The sequence below is a fragment of the Falco punctatus genome (genome assembly GCF_963210335.1).
Source record: "Falco punctatus genome assembly, chromosome: 13".
NCBI classification, from domain to species: domain Eukaryota; kingdom Metazoa; phylum Chordata; class Aves; order Falconiformes; family Falconidae; genus Falco; species Falco punctatus.
In genome coordinates, this window is record NC_137593.1 from 19,998,621 (window position 1) to 20,024,699 (window position 26,079).

The window sequence follows — 26,079 nt, forward strand, 5'->3', positions numbered from 1 at the left end:
TTAACACTCATATTGGTGTCTTTGATAGTAAGCTAAATGTGCTCCATCTGAAGCGTGAGTTTAATGGCTCCTCTGTCTCCTGAAACGTGTCAGGTGAAAGGTTTGTGAAACACAGAGCTAGCTTTTATCCAGCTTTCAGTTGAATATATACTTCACAGGAGAATAATTCACTTTTCTGTCCTCCAGTACATTGGGAAGCATTCACAGAGTGTGCCCACAAATGGGATTGGATATTCTGGACCTTTCAGCTGGCTTTCTCCATGTTGTAACTCTGTATCTGGTATGGCAGAAATGAATGTTCATGTAAAAATGTAAAGCTGCTGTTTAAATGAAAACAGTGGCACACCTTTGACAAACAGCTGTGATAAACGGTGCGCCAAACCCACCCACATCGGTGCAGCCCGGCTTGGTTTGCGGGTGCAGCGGTCTCTGTCTCCCCTGCTGCTGCCTCGGCGTTAGTACGGGTAGTGTTTGCAAAACGGCATCACTTCTGTCAAGGGCTTGCTTGTTCCTTCATTTCTTTTCCAAAACTGGAACTTTGGTAGGGAGTGAGGCTGTGGGAGCCGGTGTGTGCAGTATCGCTGAGATGAACATGAAGTTTATGGATAGGAAAAGAAGTAACGCTTGACCTTAGAGCAATAATGTTTGATTATTCTTTCTCCTGCAGTTCAAAACTTGGCTTTTTTTCCAGGTGCAACAGATGCTGAGGAACCCTCAAAGACTGCTCTTCTGTTCCTCCTCCTTGAAGAGCGGACTGCTGCGGTTCTCTGTATGCCTTGTCCTTCCAGTGCTGGCAAAGTGCCCACGTTTGTGTTAGAAGCTGGAGCTCAAGCTGCAGCGGTGCAGCGAGTGCGTTGTGTGCCCTTGGCAAAGAAGCGTTCAGGCAGCTGAGTGGTGTGTTTGTGACGAGGGGCTGCCCCGCTGGCATGGCAGCCTGTCAGCTGTGGGGCAGGGAGGAAGGTGCATTCCCGGGGAGAGCAAGGGGAGGCGTTCCCAGTCCTCAGTGGGGATGGCGGGGCAAAGAGGTGGTTGAACCTCCTGCAAAATGTGGTTTCAGTGACTCGTATTTGTCACGTATGAAGATGGTAAGCTGTGCTGGTATCTTTGTGGCATCCTGGATGACTTCCAGCAAGGAGCAGGTATTGCTAGGGACGCCTTTTAACCTAAAAAGCAGAGTCCGCAGCACCAGGCTGCTCCAGCAGCAGAAGCCGTGATGATGCTGGCGAGGTGGCCGAGCACACTGCTGCACAGGGGACCCAACGCCTGGCGGGGGACTGGGGGGTCCCCACTGGGGCTGGCGGGGGTCCTGCCAGGGCAGGGGCGGTGAGCTGGGGCCCCAGGGATGGCCTTGAGCGGCTGGGGCGCGGGTGCAGCCCCCCATGCTCCAAGGAAGGCGCCCCAGCAGGCGCTCCTGTGTGCTTGCCTGCTTCTCCTTGCCCTGGCCCGAGCTCCGTTAAACGCTGGTAAGGCCTTCCACAGGCTGCGCCTGCAGGTCCTGGCTGGGAGCTTCTCAGAATGCGCTCTGGGATAGCATGGAGGCGGGTGGGAGAAGCAACTTCTCTTCCCATTTAGCGTGACCTGTTGAAGGATGAGGCAAGCGGCGACTGAGTCACGTACACAACGTCAGGCAGTGGAAGGGGGATCGCGCTAGGTCTGTAAACTGCACCTGAAGACCGTGGGTTTTCATCCTGGTCCTGGGACACCTTCTTTTTAAGTTATAAAGCAAGGTTTTATATCTTGAATATGTCTCTCACAAGATGAAAAAACTTGGGAGACTTCCAAAGTCCACAGAGGGTGTTGGGGTTAGGTGGTGGTGATAAATACATTTGTTAGGCTTATTAATTACCTACTCATCTATTTTCCCTCTCTCTGGTGTGAGCACGGTTGGGTAAGGGCTGCGGAGCTGGGTAACCCGTGAGACGTAGCGCACACTGTGGGTCTCGTGCATGCTGAACTTGGAGTGGGATTTAAGGAAATGAATGGGAAAATACTAACAAACCCAGTCTAGACTGGAATCCTGGTGTCTTGAGCAATGTTGTTCCAGCAGCTGGTCTGCAGCTGGGTGATACGACAGCACATGGGCTCATTAGCTGTTGGCTTTGTAAGGGGACAGGCAGGATGGGGATGGGGAGGGAGTTAGCCCTCTCCCAAGGAATACTTCCTGGCCTCTTGGAAATGCCCAGTATCTCCTGTGCATTTCATGGGTTTTGAGTGATGTGTTTGCATAATAAACTATGATTTTGCAGTTTATAGAGGCTCTTAACATCAAGCACTCTGTCGGGCAGCACCACGGTGATGTGTGGCATGTCGCACCCTTGGTCAGGCAGAGGAGGGACACTGCTGGGTGCCCCATGACGCTCACTGGGTGCTGTGTGGGAGCTGGGCAGCACTAACACCCTAAACAAAGGTGCTCAGGGCAAAGGGGCCCGCTGGTTGCTTTCACACTGAGCTCTTGCAAGAACCCTGTAACGTGCATATTCACTACGGGCACTTCTCTCCTGCTGACACTACACAGTGCTGAAGTTTTATATGAACAGCACTGTAACAGCATGCTGGCCAACACGGTGGCTGTGCTTCGGTTTGTGTGTCATAGCCTTCACTGGGAAAAATGCCTACTGAAATCTATAGGGATTCATCCCAAGCCCCAGGCTGCATGATTTAGGGCTGGGTGCTGAGCGGAGAGAGATCTTGGTTGCTTGTTCCCTTGTTGGAACTGCTACTCATGGCGTTCTTGGGTGAAGCTGGGAATTGCATTCCTCCAGGGAAGCAGACCTCACAGAGAAGTGAGCATAAACTCTAGTTCTAGGAAGTCTTGATTCAAATTGAGCTGATGGTCTTTCCTGAGCTGGAACCCAGGTGAGGGACCAATGTCTGAAACAGCATTGCTCTGTGCTTGTCTGTTGGTTCGATCCCAGAATAATATCAACATGGAATAATATTTTACACTAAATCTGCTCAGGCAATAATGGCATCATAAAATGAAGAGCACAAGAAAAATGAGGTTTTAGCAAGGAATTGGTGAATAATAGACAGAAAAGAGTGAAAACACTGTTCCAAAGGGTAGGAGATAAGCTCTGGGTTCTCAGATCACTGTGCTTTTGCTTTAAGCATCTTTAACTTCTTTGGCACCTTCTGCACTTTAGCTGCAGTAACAGTTGTGCTCTGAAAATCCAGTATAGATGTGGCTTTATTACTCGGGGACAATTACGCTTTCTCTGCAGGTGGGCTGTTCGAACAATGTTTAGTCTGGTGGGTTTTTCACCTTCGTTTTTAATCTTAGTTATTATTCTCATTAGGTAAGTACCTGCAGCCTCAACTGTGGTCACATTGTATTTAACCTGTATGTGGAAAGCTACAGCATTGGTTCTTGCTTTAAGGAACTTAGTGTATTTACATCTAACGTGAATTCTTTATATTTTTACAACATTTGAAATTAAGCCAAGTTTTGCAAGGACAGCCTGGCTGTTTCGGGGAAGTACACTCACAACCTGTGGTTCCGTAGCATGGTATTTCTGCCTGATTCTACTCTATGGCTGTGAGGTTCAGGCAGGTGCTTCTGGTCCTTCAGTCTTCTCATACCAAATACAACCTGACCTTTGTTTTCACAGTTTTTGCCTGCAAAGAAAATCTTGCAAATGTGGTGTGGCTGTAACTAGCGCAGCAGTATCTGCCTGGGTCTCCAGACAGCCTGACGCAGTCTGCCTGCTCTCAGCAGTTGTTCACCCTAAAGCCAGAAGGTGTGATGCTGTTTAGGGGAGACTGGCCTGTTTCATCTCCTCGAGTCCTGGAACTGCTGACCTGGATTAGCTGTGGGCAAGGCAAGGAAATTGTCTGGTGAGATGATAGTCTGGGAGCCACGTGCTCCTGTTTGCCTGAGGAGAAGCTGGGAGGGAAGGGGGATCCAGCAGTAGGTGCAACTTCCATTCACTGTTCATGGATAGCCTTTAGCAGTCCTGTTCTTGGAAGGAAAAAATGACAATGGGAAGCCACATCAGAGTCTGATCGTGCCTTACTATGGCCTTTGAGTTCATGCACAGCTTTTTCTTTGCAGAGATTGCTAGAACATGTCCCAAATCCCAGTAATGCCCAAGCTTCTTAGACCTGATACTTGTTTGCCGTTTGGATATTGCTGCTTCTGAAATTCTGTTAAAGATGAGGCTAATAATCTCCTGCAGCTTGTCTGTCACAGCGTTTGTTATCAACTTAATTATGCAAATCCGCACCTCCAACATAATATGGGACCCAGGCCAAGGCTGTTTTTTTTAAATTAAAATTTGGGGTATATTATTCTGTTCCTCAGGAGGGCTGTCCTCAGGAAAAGGGAGTAATTAGAAGCCTTCACACTGTGTAGGTCTGACTTGTTCCTTAAGCTGGAGCCTGGACTCGCTGGCGAGCTCACCGTCTCCTGGTGACTTGCTCTTATTAACGCTTGGTAGGGTGCAGTTTCTCTTGGCATCTGCTGCTGGCCTTCCAAGAATTTTGCCTTGAGTTGTCTTCAACAATGCTAAATGCAAGCTGATTAAGTGAACGCTTTACTGGGCCCTGCAAGTCTTGGTTTGGTTTAGATGTGCCTGTTTGTTTTTTTGGGTTTTGTTGGTCTTTTTTTTTCTGGAAGGCTTTTAATTCAAGTGTAATTTATATTAAAATTGCTAGGTAAAATCTTTCAGAAATGAGGCCCTGAAGCTAGACACTTAAATCCACGTGTAGGCAAGCTGACAGCCCCCTGGTCCCACATTGACCTGGGTGGGAGGGGGCTTGATGCTGGGGATGTGGGCAGAGGGCTCCCAAAGATACTGTCTCATGTCAGTGCTGGATTTTGGCTCTGTGTAGTCAAGTCAACAGATGTAACTTCAGTTTTTTTCGGTTTTGAGAGTTTTTTTTTTAAATATTTTAACCAAACTTAAAACTGAGGAAGAATCTACCTGTCTGCAAGCACCGTGTAACTTGCAGAGGAAACAGCTGAGATTTGACTGGAGCTGCCTCCGTCAGGTTGTATAAATCCAAACCTCACAAACTTTGTGTTCGTGCCTGTGGTGGGATGTCTGTAGCCAGGCAAGGATGTGCAGTGCCTTTTGTGACACATTTGTTGCTAATGGGAAGCTATAAAGGGCCAAGTGCCTTCCACAGCTTTCTGGGGTGTGCGGCACGTGCGCATTGCCGCGGGCCAAGGCTCGCTGCTGATGGCCATCGGGACGGGAGCCCGGCTGCCAGCTCTGAGCCCCAAGCCGGCTAGGAGTCTCTGCAAAGAAACCTGGGCATCTTTGGTTACCATGCACTTATTTGGAAGGTTGTCTACTTTTCCCTGTGTTCAGACTGCCTGAATTTGAACCACCTGAATGACTAGAGCCGGCTTTCCGCTGGTCGTGCTTGCTTTGAGATTTCCCGTGTGTGTGGCTGTAGTGCCCATCAGCCATGTAACGGGAGGGGTACCAGCATATGTCAAAGGCATCTATATAAACACATCTCGGGCACCTTAGGGCATCAGGAATGGGGAAGCTGACTTAGGCTTCAGGTTTTTTGTTCCTCTTCCCAACCTGATCTTGCTGCTGGCTCTCGTGATGGGGAGGAAAATTGGAAAGGAATGTAAAACTCGATGGTTGAGATAAGAACAACTTAATAGGTAAGCAAAAACCGTGCACACAATCAAACCAAACCAAGGAATTCATTCACTACTTTCCACCAGCGGGTGGGTGTTCAGCCATCCCCAGGGAAGCAGGGCTCCGTCATGCATAACGGTCACTTGGGAAGACAAATGCCATAATGCCGAATGTCCCTGCCTTCCTCCTCCTTCCCCCAGTTTATATACTCAACTTGATGTCATATGGTATGAAATATTCCTTTGGCTAGGTCAGGTCAGCTCTCCTGGCTGTGTCCCCTCCTAACTTCTTGTGCCCCCACCCCCCATCCCCCACCCCACCCTCTCAATGGCAGGGCCCAAGAAACTGAAAAGTCCTTGACTTGGTACAAGCATCACCCAGCAACAACTAACAACATCAGTGTGCTGTCAACATTGATCTCACACCCAATCCAAAACACAGCACTGCACCACCTACTAAGCAGAAAATTAACTCTATCCCCGCTGAAACCAGGACAGCCATGATTGTTTTAACCTGAGCTTCTGCAGGGTCGTGGTTTGGTCCATCGCCAGTGACCTCCCTCATCTCTGTCTCAGTGGGGCTCTCCCAGTCTTGCACTTGCACCAAAGTCCACGTTGCTTGAGGATAACTATTTGCTTTACTTCTGTAAATATAGTCACTAAGTGTACAGGGAAAATGTAGTTTGTCCTAGTTGTCCCTCTGACGTTATGTGCTGTAGTGCTGCCAGGCTGCCTGTTCCCTCAGCCACTCTGGCCAAGTGTTGGGAGGAACCTCTCTCATTTTAGTTCGCATTTTATCTCCTGCGAGTCTTGAAACTCTATCTTGTCTAGCGTAGTGTTTCTCACGGCCAGAGTCTCAAGTCGCTGGGTCCCGTCAATGGGAGGAGTTGCAGCCCGCTGTACCGATGCTGCTGCCAGGTCGGAGCTGCGGCTCCCGCTGCGGCCGAGGGTCAGCCCTCCCGGTAGCTCGGCAAGGTAAGATAGGCTGCAGCCTGTGGCAACCTCCCCGTTCCTCTCCTTTTTATAACTTTTGTTTTGTTGGGGATTTTTCCTTTTCTTTTTTTTCTGTGTGTATGTGCCCGGATACCGATTTTGCAGTGTGCAGCTCTCCATTTTCTGTGTCTGCTGACAGAGCCTTGCTCGATTTCTGCTCTTTGTTAGCTGGTTAAAGAGAAGAAACAAGAACCATTTGGGAGAGAAATATGCTTAAATAAATGCAGGAGGCGAGATAGCTTTTTGGTCAATGGGGTGTTACTTTCCTCCAAACTGATGATGAATTGGAGTCACAAGGTTTGCAGCAAGAGAAACTCTTTGGAAAAGCTTACTGTAGTCAAGGAGACCTTAATCCTCATTTTTGGCTCAATACTGTCTAGGCTGTAGATAATTGTCATCTAGCAGGTTAATTTAGTATTTTTGGCCTGGTTATAGGCAGAGCTTGAGATTCAGGTAAAACAAAAAAAAAAATGTCTTTTAGAAGTTCGTAATCCCAAGACATCGCATGTATTTAATGAGGCCTGCTCCTGAGATGCTTAGGTAATTCACACCCAGTCTCTCTGAAGTTAATTATGTGCTAGTATACAAAGCCTAAATCCTTATAAAGCAACTTCCTTTCAGATGTTACTATGAACTTATTAAATCCTGTGATGCATTGTCAGTCTTGTTGGTGTCAGCGAGAGCGAAGGGCTCTGAGCACTGCAGAGGACTAGGCACATCTTCAGAATTCATTATGAAAAGGAATTTTTAATTATTTTGCTCTGCCTTTCCACTGTAAGACTTTAAACATATAGTAGGCAGTATTCTCTGAGGCTTCACACAGCAAAGTGTTTGTTAGTTGACTTTATTTTATGCAGGGCTTGCTGTATGGGTGGTAGATGCAAGCGTTGGTGCCTGCCCTGCTGTGACACACGGCTGGCGTCCCCTGCTCTGCCTTCTGATGTCTTGCCAGTCACCGCCAGCTGGGAAAGGGGCTCCAATGTGCTTTCTGAGCACCGGATCGGAATTATTTTATTTTGTTCCCCCCTCCCCCCCCCCCCCCCAGCAGAGTGAGTCTTCACTAAGATTGAACTACTATTTTTCTAACCTCTTAACGAAATCGCTCTTGGCGTGTTCAGCAGGTCACTGTGAATAATGTGTTTTTCCGTTTGGCAGCCAGGCTGGAAAGCTGGGGGAAGGGGAAGCAGAGAGGAAGGCGAAGACTCATGACGTTCGGGGATCAGAGTGAAACCAGCATCTCCCTTTTCTTACAAGATCCAGCAAAAGCTGGCACTTTGTTCTGTGGCAGTCACCCCTTTCCACCCAAGACCTTCTTGGTGCCTCTGTAAGAAAAGCAGTGGACGAGGAGGTCTGAACTCACCGGGAGCAGCAGCGAGGGCCATGGCATCCTGGCTTTAGTCCAGGGTTTAGGGGTCAATAGATTGGAGACAACGTGAGGTCATGAGATACCCTTGTCCGAGGCTGAGGAGCCTGGCTTTGAGCCCTTCCCTGGGGGCCTTTAGAAGCAAAGTGGAAGAGGAGCAGAGTCTTCCTCTACTGGACAGTGCTTAGCTGGTGGTGGGGCTGCCCTCCAAAGGAGGGGATCGGGCAGAGGCTGACGTTCAGTTCATCTCATGCTCCTCGTGGTGGGAGGGGGGTGCCCCTGACCTGGAGCTGCTGGAGAGCTTATGGATCTGAGGACCAGGCCTGAAACTGTCACCTGGCAGCTCCATCGGATGGTTCCCACAGGTGAGACTGATGCCCCGTCCCACCCCAGTAACGGAGTCCCACCTGGTCACGGAGGCAACCCCGGCATGGTGGCAGGGTTCAGGATCTGGCCCTTTCTGTGTGTAGGCTCAGTTTCTTGGCTGTCGTAAAACCTGGAGACACTTGGAGTGGATGGTGGTTACCTCAGACCCCACCTCTGCGCAGGAGAGATGCTGGTCCCCTTCAGCAGCTCTGTAGGAGGCACTCGCCTATCTGGAAACCAGTTTGGCTCCCAGTGGCTACAGCGGGAGCTGGAGGGAGACGTGGTATCTGCATTGTTTCCTAACACCCCCTCCTCCCGGCTCACCAACGCTTACTCTCTGCAGCTGCTTTGCTAGAGTTCACATCACCAGTGCTTTATCTTCCTCACTATGATGCTGCTGCTCCTGCGGGATTTTAAACAGCCAGGCTGGTGGGATTCGAGTGGGGATGGGGGCCAAGAGCTGCGCACGCCTGTGGCCATCGATGGACTGAGCAAGGACAGCAGTGCGGGCAGCGCTCGCCCCCGCTTCCTGCCCGTGGGACAAAGGGCTTGTGGGTGGGGGGTGCCGGGGGGCTCCGCTCCGCGGGAGGGGGCAGGTGCTGGGCAGCTCGGTGTAGCAGCAGCCCAAGGGGGTGGTCACCCAGGGGGGGACCGAGCGTGCAGGTGGGGTGAGCCCGCTCACATGCTTTGTGTTCTCGGAGGCAGCGCAGCATGGCCCTGAGCTCACTGCCCAGCCCCTAGCAATCTGGTAAATCCTACATCCCTGCATGTGCTCAGTCATCTTCCGAATTCCAAAAATCTTCTGGTATCACATTGCCTGGTGGCAGGCTTAATGACACATGTGGAGAAGTTTTCCTTGCTGGGAAAGGGGCGTTGCTAGCTGCAGTTGGTTCCTTCGCTGCTTTTTGGGAGGGTCCTTTGACCTGTGTCTGCCCTTTTGCCCTCCTGATGCCATCCATAACCTCACAGCTCTGTAGCATGTCCTGCTGTAGTTCCTCCTCCAGGCTGAAGGTGCTCATCTGCTTGCTTCTCTCACTGAAGTGGCATCTTCCATTGCTCCTGTCTTTCTCCCTAAATCTCCACATCCATCTTATTGAAGGGCAGCTGGAACAGCAAATACCATTCAAGATACAGATGTGCTGTGGATTTATAGGGTGCCGAAGTACCTTTTCTCTTTCCCTCCTGCTCCTTCCCTAGCAATAGCATAGTTTCAGGTGGCTGCTGCTGGTGGCAAAGCTGCTGCTTTCACCCGACCGCCTGCTCAGCCGCTGGCAGGCTGCTGGGCTGCATGCAGCAGGCAGCAGGGCGAGGATGGCTTTCCCCTGCTCACCACTCCTATCCCCCGCTTTGGCTCTTACTCTGCTCGTTTGCCTGACCCCGAGGCCGTGCCACCGGGGTGCTGCCCTGCTTCGGCACGGTGCCGCCGTGGCCGTGCCAGGCATCCCTGCCATGCCTCCTGCCAGCACAGGGACCCCGAAATGCAGCTCGTGCTTCCAGCTGCAAACCCAGCCCTGATGGGTTTCTTCGTTTCAGTGCTTTCCTGTACAGGCAAAATTCCCCTTTTCCTCGCAGGCGGGAAGGCGGATGGCTGCTTGCCGCTGCCCTGCAGCAAAGAGTTGATGAATCATTTCCTTTTCCATATTTTAGCAAAACTGTGTTGTTCAGAGCTCACCTAGAGCATTTTAATGTTTTGAGCACTTGCACTCTTCGCTTGCTTCCTGCAATTGTCCGAAGGCTGGATTCTCTTTGTCTCCCAACAGTTGTTACTTGCTCAGGAGTGCTGCGGGTGGGTTAGTCTCTGTTAGTGCAAATTATTTTTTTTTCTCGTTGTCTTAGTCAGCCTTTTTACTTTTATTGTACATTAGTGTCAATGCGGTTTTAAAGCATGAATGTGTATTTCTACCAGTAAGAGCGGTTTTGTACACAGAGGAGACAAAGCACCACTACTTGTACCTTTAGACCTTGGAGATTTCACTCAGCTGAATATAAAGCTGGGGTTGTATTAAAAAAAAAAAAAAAAGAAGTGTTTTGAATTCAGAGTTTTGAATAACAGACTTACTAGAGCTGGGATTTCTGCATGGTGAACCTCTGGTTTGTGTGCTTGGCTGTTTGAGAGGGAAAATCGGTATGTCAGGAGGGATACATGTGTTGCTCTTAATTAGGCGGAGCTGGATACATTATCAGAGGCCTTGGGTCCAAATTAAATACTGGCTGTATAGAAAATGGGGGTTGGCTTAACTTGTATTGCTCCTGGGCTGAAAAAATAAGGAGATGAAAGAGCAGTGTGATTTATTGTCTGGACACTGGAAGAAGCTTGGCAAGAGGTGTATCTTCAGCATTCCTGTTGTAGTTTACACAATAAGCTAAATTAAGTACCAATATGTAAACGTGAGGAGCAATGGAAAAAAACTGGAGTTTGCCTAAGGGTGCTAATCACAGGGATACCTTGGCATTAAAATAAAAAAAACGCAGGAGCAAAAAGAGGCAGACAGGGCCCTGAAAGGGGGAGACCTGGTACCCAGCTATTATGGGCTGTGTTTAATAACCCAGGAGCTGATTTCTGGCTAGGCAGCAAAGCTACCTGTGTTGTGAAGTGTGTAACTAGGAGTCGAGGTTTTTTCCCAAAGCTCCTCTTTCCTGAGGCTGATTCATATCTGTCCTTATTGTTATCTATTGTGTTCACATGGCTGGTTTTTTTTCTTTTGTTAGCCTGTTTTCCTTCCTTGTTTTTAAAGAATAGCTTATCTGTATGCTCCAGAAGGGTGTGACTCACAAAGATCACAAGCTTTTTTTGCAACGAGCTAAAGCCAGCCTGCTGACTACGAGAGAATACGCTGAGGTTTTCAAACACGAGTGCCACATCGCCTTTGCAAAAGGTGGCAACGGCACTGAGATGAGCAGTGGTGGGATTTGGCCAGATCCAGAGTGTCCGTTTCCACCGCTGCCAGGCCGGAGTGCTGACAGCACCACCTCACCCTGGGGAAGCGCTGCCCCTGTGTTTGGTGCTCTTCATCTCTGCCACTGGTGCCAGGAGGGACAGGAGCAGTAGGACACAGAGGTGTTTCTGGACGTGTCGGTCGCATGAAGCCAGTGACCACAGCTCGGGTCTGGGAGCTGGAGAATGAGCCTTCAGCTGAGCTCTGCCGTCGCATGAGTCACCCGGGACCCGGCACGTAATGCCTTGTCACTCCTCACCTGCCTCCCCATGTGCATTAACCATGCGTACCTGCCTATTTCATTGGGGTATTGCGAAGCTTGTAGAAGACTGACTTTGGTCTAAGTTCTAAAGTATACCCCTCGTGTTACTGAGGCTGCAGTAGCAGGAAAGGGAAGGCACCAATTTGTTTTTATTTTTTGTCAGGCACCTTTGCAATGGATGTTGGAGCAGATGCTGTGATGACTGTGCATCTCCTCGCCAGTTCAGGACACTCATTGCTTCTGCAGCAAACTCTGGATCGGCTTTTGGAGTGGATTTGCCCAGACATTCGCCTTTTCCTGGTGTCTGAGCGAGTTACTCCACTGAAATACTATGAGAGATGTCGTAAGAGAAGCTGCGGCTTTCCTGGAATATCTGTTCTTCTTTTTCTACATGAGGACTTGGGAGAAGAACGGATTTTCCAGATCCATGAGCAATTCCAACGTCCACCCTGGCGCTACCAGTGTGCCCAGATTGCTAATGGGCAAAGCCACCCCTACGCCCCAGCTCCCCAGGACTTCTATGGCCTGGATGACCAGATGCCTGTGTGGGGCATCAGGCGGGTGCACTGTGGCCCTGAAATCCTGCGTGTCACCCTCTACTGCAGCCTCGATAACTACGAGGATGCAGTCAGGCTCTACGAGATGATCCTACAGAGAGAAGCAACTATGCAGAAAAGTAACTTCTGTGTCTTTGTGTTGTATGCAACCCAAAATATTGCTGTCCAGCTCTGTTTGAAGCAGCTGCCCGTCGGGATGGCTGCGGAGCCGAAGGAGTCAGCAGCCTTGCAGTTCAAGGTGCAAGAAATTGGGCAGCTGGTGCCTCTCCTGCCTAACCCGTGTATTCCTATCAGTAGCACCAGGTGGCAAACACAAGACTACGAAGGAAATACAATTCTGCTTCAGGTATGTGTCTGTGGTGCTCTGAGAGGAAGGGGTTTTTTATTGTTTTTTTTTTTTTTTTCAAGGAAAGCAGGACTGGTTTAAAATGGAAATTAAGATTTTGCTTGTTCATGTTTTGAATTTTTGAATGCAGTAATTGGTAGCTGTCAATGCTGTGATGCTGTCGATAAATATAAGCACAGATCCTTGGAATGTTCTCATATTGTTAAATTAACATCCCTGACAGTGAAAGTATGAATGCATATTTGAGCAGGCTAGTTTAACATCTTGCCTTCCCTGCTTGAATTAAACAACCATAGCAGCCTATTCATTTTTTTGCTAAGTCATTATGTTATAAATGTTCTTGAAAGCAAATTTTTAGCATCCGAAACCAGATGTATTCTAAGTATAGTCTGGATACAACATTGCCTGCGATAGGTTTGTGTGAGTTCTTGAGTCAGTTGCAGTTGGGTGCAAGTGCCAAAGAAATGTCCTAGGAAATCTCTGCCTTTTCTGTTCAGGTGTGTGGTCCAGAGCTTGTATGAACACACACCAATTAAAAATGACAAAAAAAGTCTCTGCTGAGATAATACACAGCGGGAACTACATGTGAGCAAGCGGGCAGTTTATCTTAGTGTGCTTTCTTTCCATTGTAACAACACCTCCCACCTCTGATTATTTTCTGTTTCTTGTAATTTGGATATTTAAATATCTTGCCCATCCTGTGTTTTTTAATTTTTCTTTTTGCTTCCAGAGCTCATTTGTCACGAATCAAGTTACTAATTCTGCACGGCCTATTTTTATGCTGCTCTGAACACTAATCCCCCGGGCAGCTTTTGCATGCCTCTCATTCAGTATCACTTTATAAACTGGTTTCCACCCACTTAGACTGGACAAGGCCCTGAGCATCTTCATGTAGATTTGAAGCTGACCCTGCCTGGAGCAGGGCATGGGGCCAGGTGACCTCCAGAGGTCCCTTCCTAGATTACTCTGTGGTTCTTCCTGCTGCAGGTACAAGGTCTTTAAGCTGACAGATGTACATGAATTCACTGGCAGGATGTTCAGCAGCTTTTTTTGGGGTGTAGCTGTGCTGCACTGTGCTCCTGGTGAAGGAAGCTGGAGGCTGCTTGAGCCTGGGGATGCATCTCCTGTGGCCACTCCATGCAAGGCGCTGGCAGCCTGGCACACGGCTCCTTGTTCTCCAGTTCATGCTGTCAATCTTTATTCTAAGTACCTGTAGATCATTTATTCTGCCTCTCACCTGCCCCAACTTTCTGCCTTATGGCAAATCAAACCCAAGGGTCAGCTCACGGACTACTACCCACGCAGAGCTGTCATTCCCCCCTGAGCCTGCAAGAACTCTTTTCTTGGTTTTATTGCAGAAGAGATAACCCAAGCCACCCAATTTGATAAAGTAGTATATAAATGACATCCTCTCTTTTTTTTTTGCTGAAGCCGCTCACTAATTACTATTCTATTCCATGTCCTTTCTTTGAGTACTTACAGGAGATCCCTGTTGTTTAAATTTTACAAGTTTAGCCTTAAGACTGATGTAGGAGTCTTAAGTAGGAGAGTAGGACCATTGCTTTGTAAATAAAGACATGAAACATGTCTCTAGCCTTGTAGCGGCTTGGTGAGTGGGTGCCTTGCTCTGGCTGGGGTCCCAGGGGTGATGTGCTCCACGGGAACCGGTGGGACATGTATGTTCAGCCGGTCCCGGTCCCATTGGCCTCCCTGGTCTGATGGGTATCTCCCCCTGGATTAGTCTGTCCGTGTGTTGCCCAGCCATCAAAGGGAATGCCATGTGATCGATCCAGAGCTTCCTGAACAAGTTTCTTTCCAAAAACACCCAGTCTGCTTTTGCAGACGTGAAGGAGCTCTAGTAGGTCTGATGCCTCCAAGAGGGTTTTGGGACAGGCACAGCTATTTGTGCGTGCGGTGTCTAGGTCACCTGCAGCAAATCTGTGTGTGTGCTAGTCCTGAGATGCCTCTGGAAGGTGGCCACGAGCACCACAGCGTGTGCGTGCTGCCATCAGGAAACCCCCAAACAGAAGTGTAAGAGCTTCGTAGACGCGATGTGGCAATTCAGGTTCTTTGTCTGAACTGGGGTTCAGCTGGGTGGCTGCCTTGGCAGGAACAGCAAGAGGACAAGTGCATGTGTTACACCCCACCAATATACACTCCCAGACTGCCTGCTTTAAACTTGAGGGTCTTCTGAAACTAGCTGTGGTAATTCTTCTTTAAGTGTTTATCTAGTCTCCCCTTGAATCCACGTCACCTCCTTGTATGCAGGGACTTCCCCAGGCCTACTGCCACCTTCCTTTAACTGGAGCTGGCTCCAGCTGGCTTCATTTGATGGCTTCTGCTTCTTGCATTGCAAATGGCAGGGAATGGACAATCCTTATCTGTTTCTCCAGGTGGCTCGTGGTGGTTTAGCCTTTCATCCTCTCCATTCCAAAATGTTTTTTCCCCAGGATACATGGGTGTTCCTCTACTGTATTTGCAATTACCCTTATCCATTTCTGAGCGTTTCCAGCTCCATGATACCCTCTTGTGTGCTGCAGGTGAAGGACAGGCATCATAGCCCAGCTTTGGGACCAGGGCTGCACCGTGCATAACAATGTTCTCCATTTCATTTGGAATAATTCTTAAGATTTCATTTACTTTTTAGACTGCTTCAGGCACTGAACTGATGCTATCATGCTGCTGTCTGTCACAGAAATGAGACCCTGGGTTACAGTCACCTCACAACCTAGCATTTTGTGTGTAAAGCCAAGATTTTTTTTTTTTTCTATGTGCATCACATTACCTACATTTTCATCTGCTATCGCTTAGGCTTGTAGGACCACTTTGCTGTTCTCTAGTGGGGCTCTGACTCATGCTGCAGGCGATTTCAGCACAGTGAGGCTGGGTGAGAGCATCACCACTTGGCCAGGCTAGAACGATCTGTTAATGAGGTTCTCTCTAAATTTTCTTCAACAGGTTCAAGACAGGTCCAAGCCCCATGAAGCACATGTTGGGCTTTCCCATCAGCATAACGCAGGCAATGAAAAAGTCCTGCAGGACTCTGTCCCAGCCCCTCTCCCTGCAAAACAGGGTAATCCTGGGTGGAGAAGCCAGGAGGTCAGAGCCGCAAAGGGTAAAATAAAATCTGACCACAGCGAAGCCCTTATTCCTGAGCAAGCTGGCGGTGAGCTCCACAGGCACAGGCACTTCTGCTCTTCTCACAGTGGTCCAGCCGCCCGGCCGTGGTGGGAAGCCACCCCGCTCCGCAGGCGGGCGAGCAGCAAGCAGCAGGCTTCTCGCCAGGAGAGCCACGTCCCTCGGCACGCGGCGGAGACCAATGTTGACACCGGGCTTGCCGTGGCCAACGCTGTGAGTGGCCGCTGCCCACTGAACCGCTTCTCCAGGGACCTGCGGAGCAGCCTCTTCCAGCTGCGAGCACCCACAGATGGGGCCAGCAGCGCCATGCCCACCCCGGGCAGGACCCAGCTGCTGTCTGCTGCAGCCAAAAGGAGTAAAGGAGCAGGGCAGAGCGCGGCAGCCTTCCCCCCACGACCGCCACAAGCCAGCATTGCAAACAGGGCAGAGGATGATGAGGAGGAATTCTTTATATGACTGAAAACAGACATGCTAGACAAAGTCAGTGTTTCCAAATGGCAGCAGGGTGCTTTTGTGTCTATTGTGCCTCCTCGTGCTGTGACCGCTGATGCTCAGCTTACCTCTGTAGCTGTCACATTTTGGTAGTGGGTTCACCAAAGTAGACTCTTACCTTCCATGGAGCAATGCTAAGGAGGCTGCAGACAAAGCAAGAAAAATAACACTGAATTTACAGAAAGCTTTATATTTTTTTAATGTAGAATAGATTGGAGGATTATTGTGCAATGAATAGGAATAAGCCGTATGGCTCCTAGAGCTGTTCTAAGATGCTAAAAAACAGCCAGTGACATCTTCAGATGGGGTTAGATGGTGCAGTTTGCCTAAGCTGCCCAAGCTGCTAGACGCCCCCAGCCATGGGGGCTCATCGTCCTTCCCTGGGACCTGTTGGAACAAGGTAGTGGCATGGTCACGGTGGTTATGCTGATTTTCCAGTGTGTTCCTTCTCTCTTCCCTTGTTGGTATTTAAAAGCTATCAATGTCAGTTTTATGCAACATGTGAAACGTAAGCATGTTCTTTTAAAATATTTTTGAAGAAAAGATTTGTAGGCGCCTTTTCCCCAAATGAGCACAGTACATGCAAAAACGCAATCACTAATAGTTTGAGCTATGTTTATGCTGCAGTAAGACCTGCGGTTGCCTCTTCATGTGACGCTTAACAAAATAAACCCAGCAACATGGTGGGCTTTGTTAGACCAGTGTGGAGTTACCAGCAAGCAATCATAACTGGGTTTTAATTAACAGAAGACAAGAGAAGCTAAGAGTCTTGGAAGGAGCTGCTGAATGCTGGAGAGTAAAAAGTGCAGGAGAAATGAAGTAATGTTTCGGGCACAGATGCTGAAGTAACTCCCATCTTGATCAGCAGTTTTCTTTTCTCAAGCAGGATTAAGTAAATCTCAAAGGGAAAGAGATGGGAAGGGTATGACAGATGCACGACTTTATTAAATGAAAAGCCAAATCTGATCATACTTACTTTCCAAACAGCACAACATTTTCCCCTTAAATACACCTGAAGTCGACTTTACACAGAAGTGTGAATGTGTCTGGTGAGTGCCATCTCGTTGCCTCTCCTTAGGTCACAACTCAAGCTTGACAGGTGATGACTTCTTGTGGCCAGAGGAGAGGCAGAGGACGATGGGCGGCAGCAGCAAAGCCTTCCTGGGGCTGCACAATGTTATGGGTATCTTCTGGTACTTGTGCCAGCTGAGCACAGCTCACACTGCACTGCTACAGCGTTGCTACCTGGGGGGGTCCAACGCCTGCCTGTGCTGCGGGTGGGCTGTGCGCTGGGGGGCTGGGGAGCCATGCCACTGCTGGGTCTCCGCTCAGGCTTTGGGAAGGCCCCACGTTCTGGGGAAGTTTGAAGCCCAGTTGGTCTTAGAGCTGTGGGTGGGAGTAGGGCAGTCCCTGCTCTGCGCCCCCACAGCTGGTGCTGCCCTGGCAGTGATGCTCACGTACCCTTCAGTGTGGGGCCCGGGACCTGCAGAAAGCTGAACTTATTTCACTGCACACTTACGCACCCCCACCGCTACGTTTTCACAAGCTCCATAAATATTTTGGGCATTTTAATAAATCACACTGTGATATTTTACATCTTTAAAGGGTTATTATTTAATCTTGCCTAACATGCTAGAAATCTAGCCAGCACTTTTCAGAGCCGGAGGAAATGTTTGGACAAGAAGGCAAGCGGCAGAGGGCTGGCAGGGGGGTGAGCTGTCTGGGCTCGCTGTGGTGTGGCTGGGGGCAGCCTGGGAGGGATAAGGAGAGAGAAGGGGGATTGGGGTAGGGCCCTTGGCAAGGTAGTTGCAACCCTGGCAATGCTGGCAATGGGCATGGACAAGGATAGTCGTGAACCCAGGAGTGAAGCCAGAAGTGGGATTCCTGGGAGAAACTGCTTTAGAGATTTCATGGTATTATCTCTATTTTGATGCCAAAGGTACCTATTTGATGCCTATTTAGCATCACCTCATTCTACTTAAGAGAAAGAGGGTGCGTAAGAGGTGGAAGGTCAGTATCTAGCATGGGGGAAATGCTTCATCATTTAAAACAAAAAAGAAGAAAATGTTCCATGAGGTTCACCTGCCTGCAATAGATCACAGAAGAGAATGGCTTCAAGTCAAATGAAAACTGCTCTGAAAATACTGCTTGTGACAGTGAATATATAAAGTCCATCTATTTTAAGTGCAGGATACACCTCACTTAAATTCTGTATTACCCAGGCAGCTGTTGGGTCTGGGGGTGCAGTTTCTCCCTGGTTGGATTCAGTAGTGAAAGGCAAAGATTCGCATTTTCCATAGACACTTCATATCTCTGCAACCTTTATTTTACAGTTCCTTGCACGCTGTGCCATTTCTTTCAGGCTTTTTAAAAAAGGCTGGTTAGAGCGCGTGCAGGCTGGCAGGGGTCTGCTGAAGCTCTGTGCCCCCAATAGTGTCCAGGCAGCCTCCTGGGAACGGGCGGGTGTGCGGGGTTGGCGATGCTGGCAGCAGGCTGAGCCAGGGGCTTCCCTCTTCCCTAGCTCCCATACCACATGTTGGTCCCAACAAAGCACGCAGGGGCAAACAGTCTTGGTGGAAAACCAAAGAGGGAGTTTTGAAAAGTTATGCTTAGAGGTATGATGGCGTTGCAACCCTGAATGAAAGGAAGTGGTGTGGGGTTTTTTTTACCGTCTGTATGTGTCATGCTTGATATAAATGATTTAGTCTGGTGGAAAGGGTTCTGACTCAGTTGTGACCATCAGGGGTGATGATGCTGTGGATACAGAGCTGCTGATTCCTCCAGACACCTTGATGGACAGCAGCCAAGGTGGTCAGCATGGGTTGGCACCCGCTAATCAAGATTTTAATGTTGAGATGTGTACTTTTAGAGGGTGACGGGCATCCTGTGTTGTGCAAGTCTGTTGGGTGGTATCACACCTGGGAGCAGGAGCATGGCCCTGGGATTCCTGTGAGCCATGTGGCTGGGTGACCCCGTTCCCAGGAGGGAGCAGAGATGCTGCTGTGGCTCTGCTCACAAGGGATGATGGTGAACGGTCCTGGCCCAAAGGGAAAGGCTTTTCTCCTGGGCTGATTGCACAGCCTGGGTGATGAAGGCTAGAAATCTCTTCTTGTGGGAGTGGGGCGCATGCTGAGAGCGAGAGCTGCTGGCAGCAGGAGTTGTGCAAAACAGGAGAGCTTGCTCTGGAGTCACCTTAAGCCAGCCTGCAAGGGTGGCTGCTGTTGCTTTTCTTGTTTTGGTCCCTGGCTACAAAAGTGGTGTCTCTTGTCTCTGAAGCAAGTGTAGCGGCATTTGTGAGGGACGAGTTGCCAGGAAGGAGTGGAAGCACTCCCGGATGCCTGGATACGGGCACAAAGGCAGGGGGTGCTCCCCCCACTCCCTGCGCCTGGCACGGTGTGGCGGCACAGGCGGGCACCCGGGTAACCTTGGCCTTGGCACGGCGGCTGCTGGAGTCAGTCCTGACACCGCAGGCTTGGCCCCTCATACTAAGGAGAAGCTGGCAAGCTTGATTCTTTCGGGGAAGCAAATGCTGAATGCACTCTTCTTTCCCAAGTTTTGGGCCAAATTCAGCTTTTGTGAATGTCTTGGTAAATCCTGAACTGGTCCAGCGAGCACAGCTGAGCTTTCCAGATTTACACTGGTGGGTCTGGGGTGGGAGTTGCTTCTCTCAGCTCTGGCAGGATATTCTCCATCTGTGTTGGTGCTGCGCTCCGTGCCCAGGATAGGCAAAGCTTCACAGCCACTCGGTGGAGGGAAAAAATGTTGCACGTAGCAGAAATCCTTAATTTGTCATAGGGACACGAACCAGAAATTGTCTCTTTAGCCAAAGATGAGCGTGGCAGCCCCAGCTCCTCCGCGGGCTGTGCATGGTGCGCTCCTGGCACCCATGGCCGGGCCGTGGGCTCTGCCTCGCTGTAAATTGCGTGGGCAGGGTGCGGGGCGGCTGCCCGTGGGTCCCTCTGTCCGAGCACGTGTAGCTGCAGCAGTAACAGAAATGTTCTCTGTTGCCTGTCTGCTGTACCGCGTCCAGCCAGGTGGGGACAGCGGGGGGGTGCCGGGGGCGCTGCCGGGGGTGCCGGGGGGGCTGCCCGTCCCTGGTGCACCAGCTCCGCCTGGTGCCCGCCGGTGGCATCTTCCCGGCCGCTGCCGCCCCCGCCCCTCGGCAGCAGCGGGGACCGACGGCGCTGCCCCGCCGCCCGCCCGGACTGGCACCGAGCGGCCGTGCCCCAGCGGGCGGCCCCGCACAGCAGGGAGGGGGCAGCTGCCGGCGGCCGGGGCTGTGTCCCCCCGCCCCCCCTCCAGGCTTTGCCCTTCGGCAGCGGCAGGTGCCACCCCCGCCGTGCCCCGGTGCCCCCGGGCTCCTCACCCCGCTGCCTGCCCGTCCTGCGGCTTCCCACCCTCGCTCTCGTTAGCATGGAATTAACCTGGTACAGAAGAAAATAATAGAGATACCGATACCAAAGAAAGCTAACTTAGCTCTCGGTCATTCATTTTCTCTGCCAGCAAACTAAATTAAGGAGATCTGCCACGTGAGCGACAGGGGTGAATACCGTCCGTCCTTAACGCGCTTCATTATTCCGATGGCAGCCTCAGGCATGGATGCGCTGCAATTCCATATGCAGCTGTTAATGTGTATCTGCTGACTGCAGAGAAAAATCAAGGCGCAGTGCTAGCACGCTTGTTACAAAGGCGTTTTGCTAAGAAATGCCATGGCAGATCAACTTTTTTAGCTGTAATAACAGAAAAAAGTAAATCATTAATTTTAACTGGAGGTAATTTTGTTTCAAAGGTTAAAAAAATAGACTTCTCCCTTTTTAGTTGAGCGCCAAAGGATCACTCTTGGCTTGTCGTGAATTAATCCTGTTCCCCTTCGTGGAGGTGACGATCCACAGTGTGATGGAGCGGGGTGGGAAGCAGGACCTTTGCCTTGGTGGGGTGGGGCGGGAGGAGATGCGGGGCGGGAGGAGAGGTGGAGAGCTCTGGGGCGGTGGGGTCATGGCTGTGGTCCCTCTCCGCCTCACTTGCAAAGTGAATTAGGAAGCTCAAAGGCTCTTAGGCTTTGCTTTAATAATGAGGAACTGGAAACTTCTGTGGAAGCCAAGGAGGGGTCTGGGCTGTGGGAGGGAGGCAGAGGGCTCAGGGGTCCCCATGGCACACTGCGTGGAGCATGTGTCCTTCTCCCCCACCACCCCATGTGGGTCCACAGTTCACCCCTCTCAGCACAGCAGCAACAAAAGGGTGTTTTGGGGGGGGGGATTCTCTGTGACCCCCTTTGCCGGGGTGCTGCAGACGCTGCCGGTGGGGCAGGAAGGTCACTGCTCCCTTGTACACCAGGATCTCCCTGCCCAGCCCTGCTGGCACCTCCTGCAGCCAGGCGCGGCTTTGCTTGAGCCCAGGTAGTGGGGGTGGGAGGTCTGGCTGCTGGATTTTGCCAGTGAACCCTGAGTGACCTCCCAAACACTAGTCCTGTCGGCCTGCCAGGCCGGCTGGCATGAGGCGTGCGGCAGCGGAGTTGGGAGTGTGTGCACATCGGGCTGGGGCTCAGCTTGCACGGAGCTGCCTGCCCTGCATGTGTTCTTTAAGGGGTTTTGCTTTTGTCCTCTTCTCCAGTAAGTGTTCTCACGCAAGGCTCACCAGGACCTTTCTTTTGTCCTTAGGGAGATGAAAACTCATTTTTCCTTCAGTCTTTTGGGCCATGATGTGGTAAGTGCAGAAGCTGCATCCCTGCCTTGGGATGCCGCTTACTTGCGGACATCAGGGAACATTGGGAGAGGGAACTTGCAGCAGGAGCTGCCTGAGGATGGGGCAGGATGTACGGAAGGAACCGGAGATGCCCTATTTGGGCCTCAATAAGAAACCTGGAGTATGATGTGCTTCCATTCAGCAAAGTGCCTACCTGGCTGTGGCTTTTCACCCAGCGTAGGGCTGGCTCAGCCCTGCGGGGGCTCAGTGCCTCAGAGATGCTCTGCTGCTTCATAAGCCAAGTAGCCAAACACACTGGGGAGCAAAAAACTGACATGAGATTAAAAAAATGTCTTTTAAAAGACCTGCCTGAGAGCTGCAGTATAATCCTCAGGGTGGCAAGTCTTAGTCAGGCCCCTCTTCTGCCAAAGGCAGGTGTGCCTGCAGGCTGGGCTTCAGCAGCAAGTGGTGTCCTGGATCTGTCCCCTTCTTGGTGTCAGATGTTCCCCATCGGTTTTACTTTCAGGAAGAGCTGCTCATTTCCAATGGCATATCTCAGGTGGAGCACCTCATATCCTTAGTACCTCATTGAAAAGAAGCATCAGAGGTATTTCTCTACACCCAAAATGTAACAGTAGTTATACAGAATAACAAAACGTAGCAGCTGTTACAGTGAGCAATTTCTTTCCTGTTCCTGTATAGTGGGTTTCATTAAGCACAGAGGATGCACCTGATCAACCTGGATTAAAAATTCAGTTATATTATATTTTACAGGAGAAACAATGATTGCACCCAAATTTGGAAGGGTGTCTGGAAAGAAAATTCAATGTGTTGGGAAGCAGTCGGTATGGGTTTGTGGTCCTGGGCGCTACCAGGAGGCAGTGATACTCCCGCTGCATTTCCCCACCTCCTCTTTCAGCAGGCTTCCCCTGACACTACAACTGCATTGCAGTTTGCTGCGCTGCTCTTCTAACATTTAATTCTTATTATTCGAGAGAGGTTTTGAGAGGTTTCCATCTCCCATGGAGCACTTGCATTAATATTCCAGTTCAGGATCTCAGTTCTGCTGCTGATTACAGGCAAGGACAGATCCGATTCCTATTAGTGTGAATTAATATTCTTTAAGAGTCCCAACAGCTTTCTTCTCCCCTATCACCCTCCTTCAGGCACTGGCAGCCTGGCTATGCTGGGAGATGATTAGGTTTGTAGATTTGTTCCTGCAGACACTCGGTGACACCATTAGTTTTCTCATCTCACTTGTGCAGCTGAAATTGTGACAGCCTCACTTCTTTAATTGGGATCATCTTGAGTTGCATCTCAGCATCAGGAGCCTTGTAGGGCACAGGCCTGGCTAGGCACGGAGCAGGCAGGAGCCACTGGGGCTTTTAGCTGTCACAGCTGGTAAAAGGTTGATCCTTGCTTTCTGAAACGGGAAGGTAGGATGAGAGATGCCCTGACAACTGACTGGATGTGGAAGATGTTCCTTGCTCTGAAGTAAGCCCCCTCCTGTTGGCATGGCTGGGATTCAGTGTCTTGGTGTGGAGCAAGAGGAGAAAGTCCCTCCTCCTCCTCCTCTTGCCTTAGGTTTGACTCACTGCTGCTCCCTTGGGAGTGGCAGGAGAGACATCCCAGCCCTTGTGCCACTGTCACATGTGCTCTTGTGTCACTGGCTGTGTAGTGCCGGTAGCTGGGATTGCCCCTGGTGGATGTGGTGACTGGGTCAAGTACAGATCCTGCATCATATCTCTGCTCCAGCGTGGGAAGGGGCGTAGCTGGAGTTGTGACTCCCCAAAGGTCACTTGCCCTGTGCCTGGGCCACCTTTGTCTCTTTCTTCACGTGGTGACAGCGAGCGCTTCCACTGGGCAGGAGGACCAAAGGTCTCTGCAGAGCTCCACACGGCCCTGAGTCACCCTCGGTCCCTGTATGGCAGGGAACCACCCTGCCACCTCTGCAGGCAGCGACCGTCAGCCGAGCGGCTGCCTTTGCTCTGCCAGCTCCCAAGTCTGCTGTGGGGACAGGGCTCTTGTGCAACGCTGGGCTGCCCTCACTGCTGTCCTAGGACCACTGCTATCAGAGCATCTCTTCCTGGCCCCAACTTCATATCCCAGCATCACCAATTCTCCTCCCCTGCTCCATCTCCCGCTGTCCTGCAGAAGATGCTCGTTGGGTCCCACAGCTGGTGTGCAGCAGGGTCCAACTGGGACCTGCAGTGTGGCACATGGGGGCAGCTCCCTGCCCCTGCTGTGGGCTGAGGGCCGTGCCCTGCCACTGCTGCCGTGTTTCCAGGAGGAGGGAAGGGAGTGACCTGCTTGTGGGAGAGGTCAGCCTTAAATCCCAGTGTTTGAGCACCAGTAAGGAAAAACCTTGGGATAAACAGCAGCAGTCTCTGCAGTGCCCCTTTTAATCTAGATGGAAGAATTTTTCTAAGGCCTGAGAATTACCAGCTGGTGGGACAGGTGACTGCAGCTTAGAGAGATACTACATTTATATGAAACAAAATGTTAAACCGCAGCCTAAGTCTCCCCTTGGATCTCATAGTTTATCCGTTCCCATCCACCAATGTTGTGCTGCTTGGCCAGAGGCTGCACAGCAGGGCTGTCAGCAGCCTCCAGCTGCCGGAGGGCTCATAGCCTGCATAGGAGTGACTGAATCAGCTGCCTGGGCCATAAACGCTCATCTGTGATCCTTTCTCTGGGCAGGCTGGGAACCCCATCCTACCACTGGCTCCTCCCGGGCTGCCCTGGCCTCCCCTGCCCTGAGCTGCCCTGATGTGTCTGGAGCCTCCCACAGCTTCTGTGCCCCGAATCCACTGGCTGTGTGGGGAGTCAAGGCTGCTCTGGGGGGAAAAAGGGTGGTTTGGGGGGCTGAGAGCAGAGAGGCTGCAGAGAGCAGCCCCATGGTGCCGGCAGCAGGGCTGCTGGAGCTGGGTCTCGGGGCACAGTGCGTGTCCCTGCCGGCTCGGTGGCTGGGCCAGCAGCGTGGGCCAGCCCTGGGCATGGGCACGCAGCTGTGGTTATTAAACTGCTGCCTGTTCCCGTGGGCTGCTCTCTCACCTCGCCTCAGAGGTAAGGCTTTCCTCCTCTTGCATTTATTGCTCAAACCCGGAGCTAGGAGACCATGTATTGAGCTGGAGTGCCTGGGGCACAGTTACAGTTATTGCCCACCCTAGGTTCTGGCAATGAGCCCGCCTGGCTCGTCAGACTTCCCTCTTCAGCTAGCTGCCGTGGCTGAGCCAGCGCCGCTGCCAGCGCTGCGCTGGGTGCCCGGCTGTTGGCTCCTGTGGCTCCGTGCTGCTCCGAGCCGGGGAGCACCCTGGGGAGCACGGCCACCCCCTCTGCCCTGCCGCCCCGCGTGGGCAGTGCCCGCTCCGCCTGGGAGAGCAGCAGTGCCACACGGGAGCTATTCACTCGCTGGTGATGGAGAGAGGTACCTGAGCCACGGTGTTCCCACGCTGCTTTTTGATTCTGAAGCTTCACTGGCTTATGGTTGGAATGGAAGCAAGGTTTGTGGTTTTGCTTTTGCTTTACCAGAATTGGCTTAAAGCGCCCCAAGGATTCTCAATTAAAACAAACAAAGGAAATTATATTCAAGGAAACTCCCAGGACAGTACAAGAGATGTGATTCTGATGTGCAATGAGTACAAAGGGAACGTGTTTTGGCCATCCCAGTGGCTGGAAGTTTTGTTTCCAGCCTGGCAGTGGATCTAAGCAAGTGGATTTTGGTTGTGTTCCTCTCCCTCCTCTATTTGTTGGTCATGTTAGATGGAAGCATCCTTGCAGGGCCACCACATGTATTAGGAACAGCACCAAGAGCAGCTTCCTTCAAATGCAGCTGTGGGCAAACCAAATAGCCACTGTGATGGAGGTAAGCAAGTGGGATGAAGTAAATCAGTGTTATGGAACCTTGTCATGTAGATCAAATGCAACATTTCACAGCATTGATACCCCAGGGCTTCCTTACCCATTGGGCACGGTGGTTGTTGTGTTGGCCTGCGTGGCCTCCTGCCAGTCCAGCCAGTGCTTAAAAATGTAGATGTACTTTCCAGAAGCGGGTTGAGTTATTGGAAGGTGACTAATCAAATTGGTTCTGGCACCACTAGCAGCATCCTGGTGGATCAGATGCTGAACTGTGATGCCTGGGCTCTGCTGAAGGCCCTGCTGGGCTGTCGCTGGCCTTGGCGGGGGCGGTTTGACCACCAGCTGGTTTCAGCTGTAGGGTCAGTGGCTTCACACTGAGGAGGGCACTGGGCTCCCAGTCCCTCAGCCTGACTCCCCGAAACCTACAACGCCGATGTAAGCCAGGCTGTGAGGGTTTCCAGCCTGTCCGTGTAAGCTGGGAGACCAGAGG

General features: G+C 51.0%; 1 protein-coding gene across 1 annotated transcript; it reads left to right on the forward strand.

Moving 5' to 3' along the window:
- Window positions 1-8,394: 8,394 nt before the first annotated feature.
- On the forward strand, window positions 8,395-17,076 carry FAM124B (family with sequence similarity 124 member B). The gene is made up of 3 exons (XM_080409009.1): window positions 8,395-11,561; window positions 11,680-12,419; window positions 15,378-17,076. The coding sequence occupies exons 1-3, from the start codon at window positions 11,495-11,497 to the stop codon at window positions 16,011-16,013; spliced, it is 1,443 nt and encodes a 480-aa protein (XP_080265135.1). The 5' UTR covers window positions 8,395-11,494; the 3' UTR covers window positions 16,014-17,076.
- The last annotated feature ends 9,003 nt before the right edge of the window (window positions 17,077-26,079 follow it).